This window comes from Oryza glaberrima, chromosome 10 (assembly GCF_000147395.1).
Source record: "Oryza glaberrima chromosome 10, OglaRS2, whole genome shotgun sequence".
Taxonomy (NCBI): Eukaryota; Viridiplantae; Streptophyta; class Magnoliopsida; order Poales; family Poaceae; genus Oryza; species Oryza glaberrima.
The window spans coordinates 11,325,563-11,343,044 of NC_068335.1; the positions used below are offsets into that span (position 1 = coordinate 11,325,563).

General features: G+C 44.2%; 1 protein-coding gene across 5 annotated transcripts in view; it reads right to left on the bottom strand.

The window, feature by feature from the left end:
• The window catches only part of LOC127752443 (uncharacterized), a 31,724-nt gene extending 15,106 nt beyond the window's left edge, over positions 1-16,618 (bottom strand). For 3 of the 5 annotated variants that reach the window (XM_052277806.1, XM_052277804.1, XM_052277805.1), the window contains exons 1-8: positions 16,409-16,618; positions 15,471-16,314; positions 9,039-11,273; positions 8,887-8,927; positions 8,027-8,146; positions 6,091-6,206; positions 5,892-5,980; positions 5,661-5,703 (exon numbers count right to left, since the gene is read on the bottom strand). In XM_052277806.1, coding sequence (XP_052133766.1) covers positions 5,661-5,703; positions 5,892-5,980; positions 6,091-6,206; positions 8,027-8,146; positions 8,887-8,927; positions 9,039-11,273; positions 15,471-16,312 — 3,486 coding nt within the window. In that variant the 5' untranslated portion in view covers positions 16,313-16,314; positions 16,409-16,618. Of the gene's footprint in view, positions 1-5,660; positions 5,704-5,891; positions 5,981-6,090; positions 6,207-8,026; positions 8,147-8,886; positions 8,928-9,038; positions 11,274-15,456; positions 16,315-16,408 lie in introns of those variants that run through there. The other 2 variants (XM_052277807.1, XM_052277808.1) reach the window with 2 other exon arrangements.
• Positions 16,619-17,482: the final 864 nt, after the last annotated feature.

The following is a 17,482-nucleotide window of genomic DNA, read 5'->3' on the forward strand; positions in this document are numbered from 1 at the left end:
GTTTGGCGCATCCAGAGGTACCTCTTCAGTGCCTTGTAAGCATTGTGGAAAGACAGGACATAGTGCAGAGAACTGTTTTGCTCAACATCCAGAGAAGTTGGCTGAGTATCGTGCCCGTCGTGCTTCTCGTGGTCGCAGTGCAGCTCCTACTACTAGAGGCTCTGTGTCCGCAGCTGCCACCTCACCTATTGGTGCCCCTCAGTCGTCTTGGGTCCTTGATTCCGGAGCTTCTTTTCATGTGACATTTGATCAGTCCCAGTTGGTAGTTGCAAGCCAGTCAGTGACGGTGCCTCTATTCAGACAGCTGATGCTACATCTTGTTTTCTGTACCACATGTTTCTTTTGTTCCTCAGTTGTCTATGAATCTTCTTTCAGTCGATCAAGTTACCGACCAAAACAGCTTTGTTGGATTGGATGATTCATCTTGTTTTATTCAGGATCGACGAAGCAGGGCTGTGATTGGGACTGGCCATCGCCGTAAAGGTGCTCCTAGCCTCTATTTTGGACACCTTGCGTCTTCCTTCCGCTGCGTCTTTTGCTCGTGTCTCCTCCACCGCATCGTCATCCTCTTCCTTTGCCAAGTGGCATCATCGTCTTGGTCATATATGTGGTTCTCGTTTGTCTACACTAATAAATAAAGGTTGTCTAGGTCCTACATCTATTGAGTCTAGCTTTCGTTGTAAGGGGTGTAAATTGGGAAAACAGATACAACTTCCATATTCCTCTAGTGTTTCTCGTTCTACTAGATCTTTTGATCTTATTCACTCATATGTATGGGGTCCTGCGCCTTTTGCTACAAAGGGTGGTCATAAGTATTATGTCATTTTTATTGACGATTATTCACTATACTTGGATTTATTTTATGAAACATCGTTCTCAGTTGTGTTCCATTTATCAGTGTTTTTCTCGCATGGTCCACACTCAGTTTTCTACCCCTATTAGAGTTTTTCGTTCCGACTCTGGTGGTGAGTATTTATCTGATGGTTTTCGTCGATTCTTGGCTAGTGATGGCACTCTTGCTCAGCTTTCATGTCCTGGTGTACATGCTCAAAATGGTGTAGCTGAACGCAAACATCGCCATCTCCTAGAGACTGCTCGAACACTTTGGATTTCTTCATCTATTCATTCTCTTTTCTGGAGCGATTGTTTCTACTGCAGTTTATCTTGTCATTTGACAACCATCTTCTAAATTGTCTGGCCAATGCCCTGGTGAAGTTCTTTTTAACACCCCTCCTAGATATGCTCATCTTAGAGTTTTTGGATGCACATGTTATGTTTTGCTTGCACCTCATGAGCGGACCAAGTTGACTGCACAATCTGTCGAGTGTGTTTTTCTTGGGGTATAGCCCTGAACATATGTGGTATCGGTGCTATGATCCTTCCTCTCACCGCATCCGCATCTCTCGTGATGTTACCTTTGTTGAGAACCGTCCTTTCTTTTATAATTCTTCTACTAAGCCTTCCTTTACCCCCACAGAATCCACCTCTTTTTTGTGTCTTCCTCCCATTTCCTCTAGTGATGATGTCTCTCCACCAGCCACTCCTGATACTTCTATTCCTAATATGACACTTCCTGATGAATTTTCTACACTCGCTCCTGCTCCATCACCACCATTCCCTATTACACCTTTCCCACATGTATACACTCGTCGTCCCACACAACCCAGAGAGCATCTATCTACTCCTACCTCCTCGGTCAGTCCTGACACCCCTGTTTTTGATGAATCTAACACTGTTGATGAGTCACAGGTTGGTCCTAAATATAATCTACGAGATCGAACTACTATTGCAACTCCTGACCGATTGGGTTTTCCTCATGCGAGTGTTGTCATTCCAGAGCCATCCACCTACCAGGAAGCTTCTACTATTCCAGAATGGTAGCTTGCTATGTCTGAGGAGCTCGCTACTCTTGATTGTACAGGTACTTGGGATCTTGTTCCTTTACCTTCACATGCAGTTCCTATTACAACTAAGTGGGTATTGAAAATTAAGACCAAGTCAGATGGTTCTCTTGAGTGATATAAAGCCCGTCTTGTTGCTCGGGGTTTTCATCGGACTCAGGGACGAGATTATGATGAGACCTTTGCGCCTGTTGCTCATATGACCACAGTTCGCACTCTCATTGCAGTGGCAGCTACCTCTTCTTGGTCCATTTCTCAAATGGATGTTAAGAATGCCTATCTTCATGATGATTTGCATGAGGAAGTTTATCTGCAGCGTTGATGCTCCCTCAGGATATGTTTATCGTCTCCATCGTGCTTTATATGGTCTTAAACAAGCTCCTCGTGCCTGGTTTGAGCGTTTTGTATTTGTGATACAAGTGGCTGGGTTTTCACCAAGTGAACATGATCCTGCTTTGTTTATTCATCTCTCTCCACGTGGACGTACTTTGCTTCTCCTATATGTTGATGACATGTTGATTACGGGCGATGATGTTGACCACATTTCTCATGCGAAGAGGCACCTTATTGAGCAATTTCAAATGACTGATCTAGGTCCTCTTAGTTACTTCTGAGGAATTGAGGTTTTGCATTCAACAAAGGGACATTATCTCTCTCAATCCAAATACATACAAGATCTCATTGTTCATTCTAGCATTACAGATAATAGGACAGCTGCAACACCTATGGACCTTGACTTGCAACTTCGCGGTACTCATGGTACACCTCTTGAGGATCCTTCTCGATATCATCATATAGTAGGCAACCTTGTTTACCTTACTGTTACTAGACCTAATATTGCTCATGCCGTCCATATTTTGAGGCAGTTTGTGAGTGCTCCTACTTCAGTTCATTTTGGACATTTGCTTTGTGTGCTGCGATACTTAAGGGGGACATCATCTCAGTGTTTGTTCTATGCTCGTGATAGTCCGCTTCAGCTGCATGTTTACTCAGACTCCACTTGGGCGAGTGACCCAACGGATCATCGTTCTGATACAGGTTATTGCATTCTTCTTGGCCCTTCCCCTCTTGCATGGAAATCCAAGAAGCAGGCGGCTGCATCTCGCTCTAGTACAGAGGCGGAGCTTCGAGCCCTTGCCACTACCACGTCTGAAATTGTATGGTTTCGATGGTTGTTAGCTGATTTTGGTATTGTCTATGATGCCCCCACACCTCTTCTTTGTGATAACACTAGAGCCATACAGATTGCTAATGATCCTGTGAAGCATGAACTTACAAAGCATATTGGTGTTGATGCATCCTTCACCCGATCTCATTACCATCAGAACACAATTGTTCTCTAGTATGTGCCCTCAGAACTGCAAGTCGCAGACTTTTGCACAAACTCGTGAGCAGCATCGGCTTCACTTGCTCAAACTCAGTGCTTCAGATCCTCCGCTTCCGCCTTGAGTTTGAAGGGGGGTGTTATGTATATCTATATATCAAGGCCCAGCCCATATATTAAGCCCATATAGTCCATGAGGACTCTATATATATTGTCATCCAGATAGAGAAGGATAGTATTGCTACTGTAGGAAGTAAACATGATTGATCAATGACAAATGATTCAATTGCACTGACTACAGCCACTACTCGAAGGAGTGCCACAAACTGCGGTGCAATCACTAGACCGGGGTGCAGGTCCAAGATGAGCATCCCACAGTGCTATTGGCCATAGCGCATGTAACACCCCAACCCATTTGTAGCTCCTAGTGTGGTTTAGGCCCAAGTGCCCAGAAGTGGTGTTGTAGTGGGTGGTCTAGTACCATCTCGGAAGGTTAGGTCGGTGAGGGTTGGCTTATAAGCTTTGACGGTCCAATCATAGTACCCCTGGGTTAACCCTTTTACACGAGGCGAGGACAAAGGGTGTTACACCACAGCAATGCATGTTTCTCAATGAAGAAAGGCTGCAACCAGTAGTCCTGTGCTAGTACTCGATGCCTAAATATGGGCCCGAATAATCATATGACTAAGGGTTGGTTGATGTCCACCTTAACAAGTTGGTAACGAGCATCGTAAAGTTTGGCCAAAAACTTGGTGGTGCACATCCATGAGTAAGACACCATGTTGCTCTAGTGTGGCAATCGTAAGCATATATTGGGCAATCTCTAAGGTATTATCTTTAGGGCCTGTTTGGGGTAGCTTCGGGCGGCTGTAGTTTCTCCCAGAATTAGAAGCCCCCCTCCCCCCAAAAAAAAAAGTCTAGCTTTTCGTCCAGATTCTGAGAAGCTATAGTAGTAGGATTCAGAAAATGAAGTGAAGCCAGAAGCTGGGAAATCCATCTTTTCCAGATTCTCAAAGCTAGCTACCAACCAGCTGTTTCTCAAAATATTAAGCTTCCCCAAACAGGCCCTAAGTCCTCGTAGCAATATCATTAGTCCTAGACAACTCTAGGAGAATGGACAAAAGAGGGTGCTCAAGGATGATGCAATTACCCTCTTCGACGGTGACAAGTAGCTATTTTCTCAGGTGCATAGGTCTAGAAATAGACTGGCGACATCACTTTTGTTATTAGTGAAGGCAAATGACTATGCGTGGCTATGGCATGCTCGTTATGGTTACCTCATTTTTTGGTTGCTCCAAAGCTTAGAACTAAAGGAGATAGCGAACAAAATTCCGATTTTTGATCATGTTGAATAGTTTTGAAGTGGCTGCCAATAGGGAAGCTAAACCGGAGGTCGTTTTCTTGGAGAACCCAGTACTGCATGAAGGGGCTCCTCGAGCTCTTGCACAGCAACTGCCAGATCAATCCAACCATGCCAGGAGGTAAAAAGTATTTCCTGCTGATTGTTCATAATTACAGAATATTCATGTGGCTCGAGCTTCTCGCGATGAAGGATGAGAGCATGACGCACTACGATGCTTCAAGAAGATCAAGGCTCTCGCTGAGAATGAGCAGAACGACAATATGAAGGCGTTTCACACGGATAGGGCGGTGAGTTCAACTCATTCAAGCTCGATGAGTATGTCAACTAGGCGAGGATCAAGTGGAACACGAAGACGCCCTACTCACCACAACAAAATGGTGTTGTGGAGCAATCAAACTATGCTGGAGATGGCATGCTGCTTGCTCAAGAGCAAGAACATGCATGCCAAATTCCAGGAAGTAGTAGTGAAAACGGTATTGTACATCCTCAACCTCGCGCCCACCGAGAGCCTCAATGGCAGGACACCGTATGAGGCTACGCATAAGAGCAAGCCGAAGGTGCACCACTTCAAGTCGTTCAGGTGTGTCACACCTTATCCAATGTGTCACACCACTTCAAGGCGAAGATGGTGCAAAGGCTTACCAGCTCTTATCTAGTAATGAATAGGCTTTGTGTGTCCTTGGAAGTGGTGTTCGAGAAAAACAAAGTCATAGATTAGATAAGACTTCATGGCGTGGCTAATGCGTGATGTCGCTTATGAGTCAAGCTAATTATTAACCCACATCTCGTGTATCTTTTGTTTGGTATAACAAGGGGAAGGGAAACAAAAAGTCGCATGTTGCACCCACTGTAAAATCATCTCTCATGATCAAGTTGTGTTCACGACGTGATAAGATGTTTTGCTCGAAAACATGAAAGTATAGTTGATTTCTGATAGTAGCGAATAATCATCAACAAAAAAAACGATCAAAATAATACACAAGGATTCTAAAAATAATCACAAGTGAAATCAATCAAAATTAAGGCAGATATAAAGGTAATCACAAGTGAAACAAGAAAAGTTCAAAATTACCTTGATCTCAAGATAGTGTACAAGAACAATGTGCATAAAATCCCTGCAAAATCAAAGATAAGGATACAAGGTTATTCAAATGCAAAAAATGTACAATTAAGTATGCAAACTCCACGTGTGAGTTCACTTATGCACCTCTGAGAAAGCATTCAAGTTCATAGGCTCATAGAAATATAGCATAGTTCAGCTACATAAACGAACATGCAATTTCTTTGGAATAATTTCACTTACGGTTCCAACATCCAATAAGTCCTCCTCTGGAAGTTCTCATTTTCTTCCCCACATGCATAGTAGCAATCAAGCACGGCAATACTTCCAGACTGGATTAACAAACAACAGAGTTCTTTCTTATTGGCAAGTAATCGCTACAATCATGGGAAACTCAATAAAAAAATCATTTTAAAATATCAAATGTTGAAAAGAGACTTACTTTCAACCTTTCATGGGCTTCTTTGACAGTCTTTCCATCGTTTTCCTTCCTCCAATTATGGCCATCCTTGCTGAAGTATCTCAATAATTTCCGGTCAAACAGGAAAAGTGAGCCACCTAGGCAGTGCAAAAATGATAGTTGTCAACTTGCAATGGTATATATTGAGGCACTTCATCCACTTCAAGAACATGCATTGGTAATGTAACAAAATTTAATCAGGTCAATAAAAATATATTTTTTAATTCGCATATCACTAAATCTTGTTTATGTTCAATACCTCAAAGCTTTGGAAAGGGCACAATAAGGCCAATGGTGGAAGTTGCCTTGTGTCCTGGGATCGCGTTTGCTGGCTCATGCACTATGGTGGTCTTGGGATTCTTGATCTTGAGAGGTTGGGACTTAGGATGGGTTTTATGCACTCATTGGCTTTGGCTTCAAAAAACGGATTCCTCTCGTTCATGGGCTGCTTACCTATCCAAGTATCTCATAATATGGGGATACTCTAATTTGTAATAGGGAGAATACCGAATTTTGGACCGATAGATGGATGCAAGGCAATACAATTGCAGAATTGGCGCCAAACCTTTTTGGGACGATTCCCTGAAGGACAAGGAAGCAACCTTTGGTAGCACAGGCCTTGTTTAATAGGACTTGGGTGGGTGATATTAAAGGAGGTCTTACAACTCAGGTTATTTGCGAATATCTTCAGATTTGGGACTTGGTGGATGGTTTGTTTCTACAAAGTGATGTGCCGGACCAACATAGATGGAAATTATCAAGTACAGGTTCTTACACAAGCAAGTCAACCTACAAGGATTACTTTCTTGGATCCATCAAGTTTGCCCCTTGGAGGCATATTTGGAAAAGTTGGGCCCCTCTATGCTGCAAATTTTTCCTATGGTTGGCAGTAAACAATCGTTGTTGGACAACAGGCTGTCTTGCCAAACGGGGACTAGCGAACCTAGCAACCTGCCCACTATGTGATCAAGAGGATGAACCCATCCAGCACATCCTTGTCTCATGTGTCTTCTCTCAGCAAGTTTAGACCATGATTTTCTTGAAGCTGGGATTGGTGGTCTCTGCCCCTCAACTTTTGGTAACTCGTTTTGCTAAATGATGGTGAAAATCTGTCAAGGATGTTCTTAATAAGCGGAAAAAGGGGCTGAAATTCATTGATTATCCTAGTTGCTCGGGAAATTTGAAAACACGGTAATGATTGTATTCAACAGAGCAAATCCAAATGTCACGGAGGTGTTGCAGGCAGTGTCAACAGAAGCTAGGCTTCGGTGCCTGGCTGGAGCTCTTGCGCTCCAAATTTTCCTTTGTAGGTCATTAACCCAAGGGCACTAGGCTGTCATAGGGTGGTTTGTTGCCTTGTGTGATGCAATTTGTGGATGTGTTCTTGGTGAAGGGCTCTGAGCCCTTGATTGTATGGGCGGTGTTTTTCCTTCTAAATGAAATGAAGCGCAGCTCTCATGCGTTTTTTCTAAAAAAAAATGCAGCAATAATTTACGAAAGTAAGGCATCAAAGTCAAGAATAGAATATCAATATATCATCTTATGGCAAGAGAACTGATTATTAATGCCTCGCAAATGCAACATGACAAGTGTTTTATTATACCAATTTTAGAGTCCGGTAATAAATATTATGTTTTAGTTACTTATGTTGCACTTAAGAATACCACTGAAATACTCAGGTGGCACAAAAGGTAATACAAAGATAAAACTACCAGAATGTAGGTAGACAGCTACAAGATAGAAGTTCAGAGCTTTATATTATTAAGGACTGAGGATAATTTCATGAATTAGCATGCAATGACAATCAGTATCCATATCAACTGGTATTCAACATTATGGTGATTCACCAATAAAAAATATTTAAGGTAGAAGCACAACAAGTTGCAGCAGCATTTAGTGTAGGAGATAAGTGTCATACTTAGAGGCCTGTATGGTGGTTCTGGTGCAATACGGAATTTTCTGTAGTTTTGAAGTATTTCACAAATTTCAGTGGTATCCAACCATCGTTGTTGAGCCTCCTTCAGTATGTGGGCAATATCTGTTTATAGATCACACAGTAAAGTTAGGCAATGCATCGTATTCCTCAAGAAAGCATAGACAGCTGACAGGGTCATCATAAAATAAAATCTGGTCATTTTGGACTTGGCTTGAACTAATGTTCATAACAAACCAAGCCGAGTCAGCTATTTGGTTTGTTAGCGTAACGATGGCTCACGAGCTACTCAGCTGGCCTGTTCAATGAGAAGGACCAAATGGCCAGCCTCTAGCCCATGGTGGCCCATCTAACACCATCCCAGGTAGTGCATATGTTAGATCCTCATTTCTTCAATCCCGCTCTAACTCCACTTCTTCAAGTTGAAGGCCTCACTGGCTCATCTTACATAAGGCACGCCGCCTACTGCCATCGATGTGCTCCCTGCACCACTGAAAGCTGGAGCCCAGAGCCATCCACTTCTGCACTCCCTGTCTGCTCCTCTAATCGGCAGTCTCCTTGCTCAGCCTCTCAGCCAAAAAAAAGAGCCAATATGGATAAAATGAATTGTTCCATAGTTGTAGTGTTCTTTGTTCCAGAAAGAGCCAAGAGGTGTTAAATGAACTCATTTTCATGGTTGTGGTTATCCTGAATTTGCAATTGAACTGAATGCTCTACTAGTTTATGGGGGAAATGCAACAGTTTTTGCACAGAAATACAATTTTCAGTCAGAAGAAGTCAAAACTCATAATCAATTGGAACAAAAGGGGTTGCTGGCAAAGAACTAAGAAATGCAAAAATAGTACCTAAGTTCAGATGCCGAGAAGACACTGGTGATGCAGAAATCCTGAAGATATCAACCATTTAGCGACAATAAAGTTGGGTTGATACATGTAGTAGTACATAGGAAGTCAGGTAGAAGAACAAAGGTGAAGCAAAGGATCCATCTATTCCTTACCTGAGATCAGGTTGTTTGTACTTAGCTTGGTCATCCTGTACATGCTCATGATGTTTTTCCACAATCCCATGTTCTTGCTCTTGTGACACAGTCACTATGCTACTAGCTTGTTTGTTGTTACTGTCTCTTGAATCTTTATCTTGAGTTCGATTAAGTTTGTTAAAGTTGTCATTCATGATGTAATTTTGTTTTACTTGGGATTCATGACCTTTCTCTTCTGTCACCATATGCCTACCTTCCTCACCATAAGTGCAATCTATCAACTGTGCATTGATTCTAGGATTGCTGAGATGATTGCTAACAGCAGATGTCAATGCAGACTCTGCATAGTCAACTGCACTGTGAATTTTTACTGAGATCTCCTTGAGGCCTGGCAAGTGTCCAATGCTGATTGGTGTAGTACCACATAGATATTGCCCAAGGATATTGAAACATAACTTGAGCTTCCTGAGATTAGGCACTGCGCCTGCCTCGAATTTCAGCCAAGGTACACTACTACAGTTGAACTTGAAGTATTTTAGAATTGAGAATCCCGCATTATCGAAGATGATTCTTTCTACAGGTATTGCATTCATACTTATCGACAGAGCCATGAGGGCAGGCAACCCCTTGAGAATATCAACGCTACTCTTCGGAAGATCCCTTACTGCAATCTTCAAAATGCAGAGGTTGCCAAGTTCTCCAATCCACCTAGGAACTCTGGAAAAGATGCAGTTGTCAAGCAACCACTCAAATTTCTGGAGAAAAGGGGGAGGTGCCAAGCCATCCCAGTTAATGTACATTTCTGCAGCTCCTGAAACCATGATATTTTTTTTAGAGGAAGCAGAAACTAGAGAGAAAGTTTTTAGATTACTGAGTCTTCCAAGTAAAGTGCGCAAAACATCCATGTTTCTCGCTAGATTGTTCAGATTGCTAATGATGCCCCCACTGGGTGATGAGTTACTACAGAAGGTGAGATGAATATCCCGCAGGTTGTTCAGATTGCTAATGATGCCCCCACTGGGTGATGAGTTACTACAGCTTGGTTCAAGGAATCCTATTGTTCTGGGAGGTGTCATCCGGCCAATCAGATCCATCAGATTTTTATTAAAAGGAAGGCGGAGATCAAACAAGCATGGAAGGAAGATAATATCCCAAGGAACAGCAGTGAGTGTTGTATCCATCTGCAACGTTTCTAAATATTTTAGCCCCCGCATTTGGTTTGGTAGTTCTGTGCAAATATCGCATTCAATCTTCAAATATCTCAGTTGAAATAGTTCAGAAATCCCAGTGAGGTCTAAAAGTTCATCACCATCATGACCAGATAATTGAAGGTTTAGAACACGGAGAAGCTTAAACTCTGTAAGAGAAGGCATACACTTGCATAATCCAAAAAATGTAAGTGATCGAACTTCTGCTGTTCTGATGTTTGTTGATATTTTTGCATACTTTGTGTCACCAAAGTGGACAGAAAGTCGACGAACTTTATCAGAAAGTTCTACATCCTTCCGATAACAATCTAGTACCAGAACAAAGTTCTCCTCTACAGACTTGTATGCAATAAGATCTCGTACCTCATCATGAATTGTAAAAGTTGAAACCTCATTGTTGTAGTTGAGTCTGCTAGGATGGAGGAATCTTCGGTCAATAAGTTCATCGAAATAGCTCCCTGCAACTTTCTCCAAGTCTCGGCCCTCTATTTGATCAATAAAACCTTCAGCCAACCATTTTTTCACAACATCATTCTTGCGTATTTTATAACCCTCTGGATACATATTAAGATATAGCAAGCATGTCTTCAAGTAATGAGGAAGATTATTGTAGCTGAGGTTTAATACTTGTCGCATTCCTTCTACAGAAGAATTTGCCCTAAAAGCAGAGCTTAAAGAATCAGATATGTATAACCATAGATCCATTAAGATGACAGGCTGGCTTGCTAAAAGGCTAGCTAAGTTGATTGTTGCTAGAGGCAAACCACCACATATTTGAACAATTTTGTTTAAAACTTCTTTCAACTGTGGAGAACAATCACTTTCAGAGCCACAAAGTCTGTGAAGAAACAACTTTTTTGAGTGCTCATCATCCATGGGTTTCATCTCAAAAATATATTCGGCGTCATAACAGCAACATGTTAGTGCAACATCTTCAACCTGTGTAGTTATTATTATCCTGCTGCTCTGAATTGCCTCTGGGAAAGCTTGATTGATAAGATCCCATACTGAGGAAGCCCATAAGTCATCGATAATAATTAAATACCTGCCAATAATTATGCATATTAGATACAGCTTTCAGCTAATATAATATAGTAATATTGATGAGAAATATATGAATCAAATAAGTAAATAAATGAGGAAGCAAGTTTACAGGAAGAGATGTAATGAAAAGATTTTAAATTTTTGACCCATTATGTTGGCTTCACTATAGAGTTCAAACTGTTGTGCAATAGTGTCTGTTTACGTATTGCCTGCCGGTTCAGCTAACAGTAGCCAAATTGGCTTATTATCAAAAACCACATCCCCACATAACTGTAGGTATGGCCCATGAGAATATGTCTCCTTGATGATCAATGGTGAAAGGTGGTTCTATGGAATGGTTTTGCCAGAATCATTAAAAAGGTACCTGTTATGTGAGGAATTCCGTTCCAACAGCGCAAGAAGGAGGTGCCGAAGTAGGAGCAGCACAAGATCAAGGGCGGCAGCACCAGCATAGCTTGCGATAGAATTTGTTTCGATAGAGTTTGTTTTATCGCTTCAATTTAGTTCAAGTAGTTTCATCTCTTTCAGATGTAATGGTCTATTTAAAGACCTCAAGTCCATGAAATAAATCAAGCAAGATCAATCTACTCAAAACCTAATCTACCTTCTTCCTCTCTTCGCCACGCTCCGGGGCGACGAGGCTACTGACCTCGTCCTCCCGTCGAGCACACGTATAATCTTAGGAGTTGCGGACCTCCTCCGGTAGCTCCTAACATCTTTGTATTGGCATCCACCAATCCTTCTCCACCACACGCCATGTCCGGTGCCAACGACGATGAATGGTGCCAGAGTTTCGACGAGGTGCTAGAACATCTCGACGCCTTGCGCGGCCAAGTGTCGGACCTCGATAACGCGCCCACAACGTGGCCATCTCGCCGGCGGCAGTGAGCAGGGCACACACACTCGCTCACCTCGGGATGATAGTCGTGCCAGTGACGACGGTGGCCACGATGGTGGCCATCTCGCTGGCGGTAGTGATCACTTCGGTCGTGGCAGCGATTTGGGTCACAGCAATGACTACTTGGGTCGGGGTGGCAGCGACTAATTGGCCAAGGCAGTGGCCACTTCGGCCGGGGTGGTGGCGGTCCCCATGGCCGTGGTGGCAGTCATCACTACAGTTTTCCTCTGGCCGGCGGCGACGGCTTCGGCAAGTAGCCGCTTCGCAACCACCGGCTCGATTTCCCAAGTTTGATGGCCGCGGCGACCCACTTCCCTTCCTCAATCATTGCGAACAATTATTCACACCTCCAACACCTACACTCCATCTTCACAACGCTCCACGCAGCCGAACTCTTCGTCAAGTGCACCAAGTGTTCGTTCGGGGACCCAGCGTCGCCTACCTAGGCCACATCGTCTCTCAGCACGGGGTCGCCTTGGACGCCACAAAAATTCAGGCCGTAGTGGACTGGCCTCGACCCCGCTCCCCCAAAGACCAGCGTGGCTTCCTCGACTTAGCGGGCTACTACCGCAAATTTATTCAGGATTTCGGCACCGTCGCCACGCCGCTCACTCATCTCCTCTAGAAAGATAGCTTCACCTAGTCACCGAACACCGACGACGTGTTCCAACGCCTCAAGCTCGCCCTCACCACAGCGTCGGTCCTAACGCTACCCGACTTCACATTGCCGTTCACGGTGGAGTGCAACGCGTCTGCCACCAGCTTCGGCGCCGTACTACACCAAGGAGCCGAGCCAATAGCATACTTCAACTGCCCTGTGGCCGCACGACATCATGCGCTAGCCGCATATGAGCGCGAGCTCATTGGCTTGGTGCAGGCACGCCACTAGCGGTCGTACCTATGGGATCGCCAATTCATCATCAAGACAGTTCATTATAGTCTCAAATTCCTCCTTGATCAGCGCCTCTCCATGATCCCACAACACCATTGGGTAAACAAGCTTTTAGGGTTTGATTTTGTCGTTAAGAATAAACCAGGGAAGCATAATGCAGCTGCGAACGCTCACTCTTGCCGCACGGTGCCAGACGGTCAGCTCTCGGCGCTATCGACACTATCCTTCGACCTCCAGAAACTGCGCACGGCGACATCATCCAATCCGGCAACCATGACCCTCCACGACGAGATTGCAGCGGGTACTCGCGACACGCCCTAGGCCGTGATCGACGACTTCGTCACTTACAAACGGCGTATCTACATCCCGCCCGGCTCGCCATGGCTGCCCACGGTCCTTGCCACCACTCATGACAACGGCCATGGGGGCATCCAGGAGATGCTCCACGGCTCCACCGACTCCGTCGCGACTTCCACACGCCAGATGACTGTCGCCTCGTCCACGACTACATCCACGGTTGCCTCACGTGCTAGTGCAACAAGACGGACCACTTGCACCCAACGGGCTTACTCCTTCCGCTTCCGGTGCCGACGGCCATCTGGTCAGACGTCGCCATGGACTTTGTTGAGGGATCCTAAAGGTCATCGATCGCCTCTCCAAGTACGCACACTTCATCCCTTCAGCACACCTGTATACGGTGGAGACGGTGGCATGCATGTTCTTCACCAACATCGCCCGTCTACATGGAATTCTAGTGTCAATCATCTCTGATTGCTACCCCGTCTTCACGTCGGTGTTTTGGACGGCTCTCTTCACGGCCATAGGCACGAAGCTCCACCGCAGCTCGGCATTCCACCCCCAGTCGGACGACCAGTCGAACGCAGTGAACAAAGCCATCGCCATGTACCTCCACTGCCTCACCGGTGACTGGCCCCATCAATGGCTACGCTGGTTACCATGGGCCGAATACATCTACAAGACCTCCTTCCACGCCATGCTACGTGATACCTGTTCAAGTTGGTCTACGGCTGGGAGCCTCCATCAATACGCACATACGATGCTAGTTAAACGCAGGTGGAGGCGGTGGCGTAGTCCATGAAGGAGTGGGAAACTTTCATCGCCGATGTTCGTATTCACCTGGAACAAGCATAGCAACATGCCAAGCGCTACTACGACCGCAAACACTAGGAGGTATCATTTGTAGTGGGCGACTGGGTGTGGCTCCATGTTCATCACCAAGTACCAGCCTCGCTACCGGACGATGTCAAGGGAAATTAAACTCTGGCCTCAGTTCTACCGACCTTACCGCGTTGTAGCAATCATTAACTAGGTGGCCAATTGTCTCGCCTTGCCGCCGGGGACGCGATTGCGTGATGTTTTTCACGTCAGCCTACTCTAAGCTATTTGTTGGGGTCCTGCCGTGTTTACCGCCAGCCCTTCCGCCTATCCAGCATGGCGCAGCATTGCCAGTATTGCGCTATGTCGTACGTGCTCGTTTGGCCTGTGGTGTTCGTCGGTTGCTCATATAGTGGGAGGGACTATCTGCTCCGTCACCTTCCTAGGAAGATTTGGATGATTTTCAGCAATGTTACCCTGCATTCCAACTCGCGAACGAGCTGTTCATCGAGGGAGGGAGAGATGTTATGTGGGGAATTCCGTTCCAATGGCGCAAGAAGGAGGCACCAAAGTAGGAGCGGCGCAAGATCAAGGGCGGCAGCACCAGCTTTGCTTGCGATAGAATTTGTTTCGATAGTTTGTTTTATCCCTTTAATTTAGTTCAAGTAATTTGATCTCTTTCAGATGTAATGGTCTATTTTAAAGACCTCAAGTCCATGAAATAAAGCGAGCAAGATCAATCTACTCAAACCCTAATCTACCTTCTTCCTCTCTTCGCCACGGCTCCGGCACGGCGAGGCTACCAGCCTCGTCCTCCCGTTGAGCACACGTATAGTCTTAGGAGCTGCGGACCTCCTCTGGTAGCTCCTAACAGTACCATCATTACACAGAATAATTATGAGTGGATAACTAATGTCCGCACCCCTGTGAGTAACTCAATGAAAACAAAGAACTCGATTTCGGAATGTACATTAGTTTCAGTTTGGATAATCTATAGATAAGCATAGGATTATATACTACAACCAATTTAGAAATCTCAAGATGGAGAAAATCATTGCAGTTATCGTAGGAAAGCCTAGAGACTTAGAGCATATCCTATTTATTCTGTAGATTATTTTGCTTAATACTATCTGTGTACACAAGTGATGCATAGACTATTGGCTACCAGAGGATCTGATGCATTTTGTGATGGATTGGTTTCTTTGGCATGTTCCAAGTTCTAGCACTGATAATAAAATGGACACAAGAGGCAATAATTGTATGGGAAAGTAGTACTACCTAGCAAAGTATACCTTCTATTATGAAGATACTCCCTGATGCTGTCAATAAGGGCAAGTTCCTTATAATCGTCAGGTGGCTGCTTCCGCTGGACTTGATAGAACATCTCGCGGAAAACCCTCTTCATATCAGGCTTCTGGGAGATCCGGACGAAAGCTCGACAGTCGAATTGTCCCCCAATTCTGTTGTACAACAGTTTGGCAAGTGTGGTCTTACCAATACCTGAAGATCCAACAACAGACACCACCTTGACCTTCTGATCCTCATCATCGGCGAGCCGCTCGATGAACTCGCTCACCCGGCCATCAATCACTAGTTGGGCATCTTCTTCCCCATACGGCCTAGATGGCAACATAGGGCCAAATGACACATATCTCCGCCTGTGGTCGCAGCAATCCAGACCATACCTCCCATGCCGCTCAATGGCCTCCTGAACATAAATCCTGAACTGTGACACCATCTTCCCCATCTGCTGGTGCCTCTTGAGCCTCTTGGGAAGACGAGCAACCTTGACACGGCCGATTCTGCAGACGAATCTGGCCATGGTGTTCGCGCGGCGGCCAGGCCGCGGCGCTGCGCCGAACTCGTCGATGTAGTCCTCGATGTCGTAGGACAGCTCGCGCACCTCTCTCATCCAGCGCTTGGCCGTCGGGGGAGGGTCCTCCAGCTCCGACAGATCGGCGAGGTACGCGGCGACCACTCCAAGGTCGCCTCCCAGGAGGAGCATCCGATCCTTCACCCCCTTGGGTAGACTGCTGCCATCGGGAGACACAAGCAGCTCCTCCATCTTCCCAAGAAGGGATCCCATGGCTCCCTGTGAAGCACAAATCGGGGCGGCGAGGGGCGGGGCCTCCATCCCTGAGGACAGAGATCGAATCAACCGATTAGAGATACATGGAGTACAGATTGAAGAACTGGGAAAATGGGGAGAACGATGATGGATAATACTCACCGAGCTGCTTGTATCAAGCAATATAGAGAACAGCAAGTTGGATGAGATAAATCCTGGACGGTGTCGACAAAATCGGAGCCCAATTGAAGATTATACGAACCCACAGCTATCGGAACTTGGAAGAGCACTGGTGAAGGCCGCAGAGACCAAAGACGGATCGGCGCAAGACACAGCAAGAGCTTTTCGTTCCCGAGGGATATGATCATCAATACAATAGGTCAATGTCTATTACTTTCCGGTCTATGAAGATTTTGATTTTCGTGGTACGCTTTTCAAACGGCTAAATAGTATATTTCATGTGAAAACTTTCTATATGAAAGTTGCTTTAAAGTATCATATTAATTTATTTTTCAAGTTTGTAATAATTAAAACTCAATCAATCATACGTTAATACCACATCATTTTATATAAAAAACTTAATATTAATCTTCATCTTTATTTTTAGCAAAAAAAGAGCAAGTTTTATAGTATAGACAACTACTATATAAATTATTTATAGCCAATCTAATAGCTCATTCATACAATAGTTACATATAAGCATATACTACACCATTAATATATGGTCTCATCTCTCATACACACACCATGTATTATAGTCCGCGCTGCAGCTGACTACAGATTTGTAACTCGCTTTCATTCACTCTCCTCTCTTCTCTCATCCACTTACATTTACGGCTGACTTATACTCTGCTATTGTACTCGCTCTAAGGCGTTTTGATTTTTTTAATGAACTTTTTTTCAAAATTTGATCAAGTTTATATAAAATTTTAACGATATCTACAACACGAAATTAGTTTAGTTAAAAAATATAACTTTCAATATAATTCATAATATATTTGTTTTGTGTTAAAAATAATGTTATATTTTTCTATGAACTTAATCAAACCTAAAAAAATTAAGTAGGAAAAAAATTAAAATGACGGATGGAGTAGTTTTGATTTTTTTTAAAAAAGATTATTTTAAGTATGATTAAAATTTTAAAATAATTTAGCAACATCTACAATACCAAATTAGTTTAATTAAATGTAAATTTTAGTAGAGTAGTGGCTTCACCTTCATGGTTGGTGGACAATA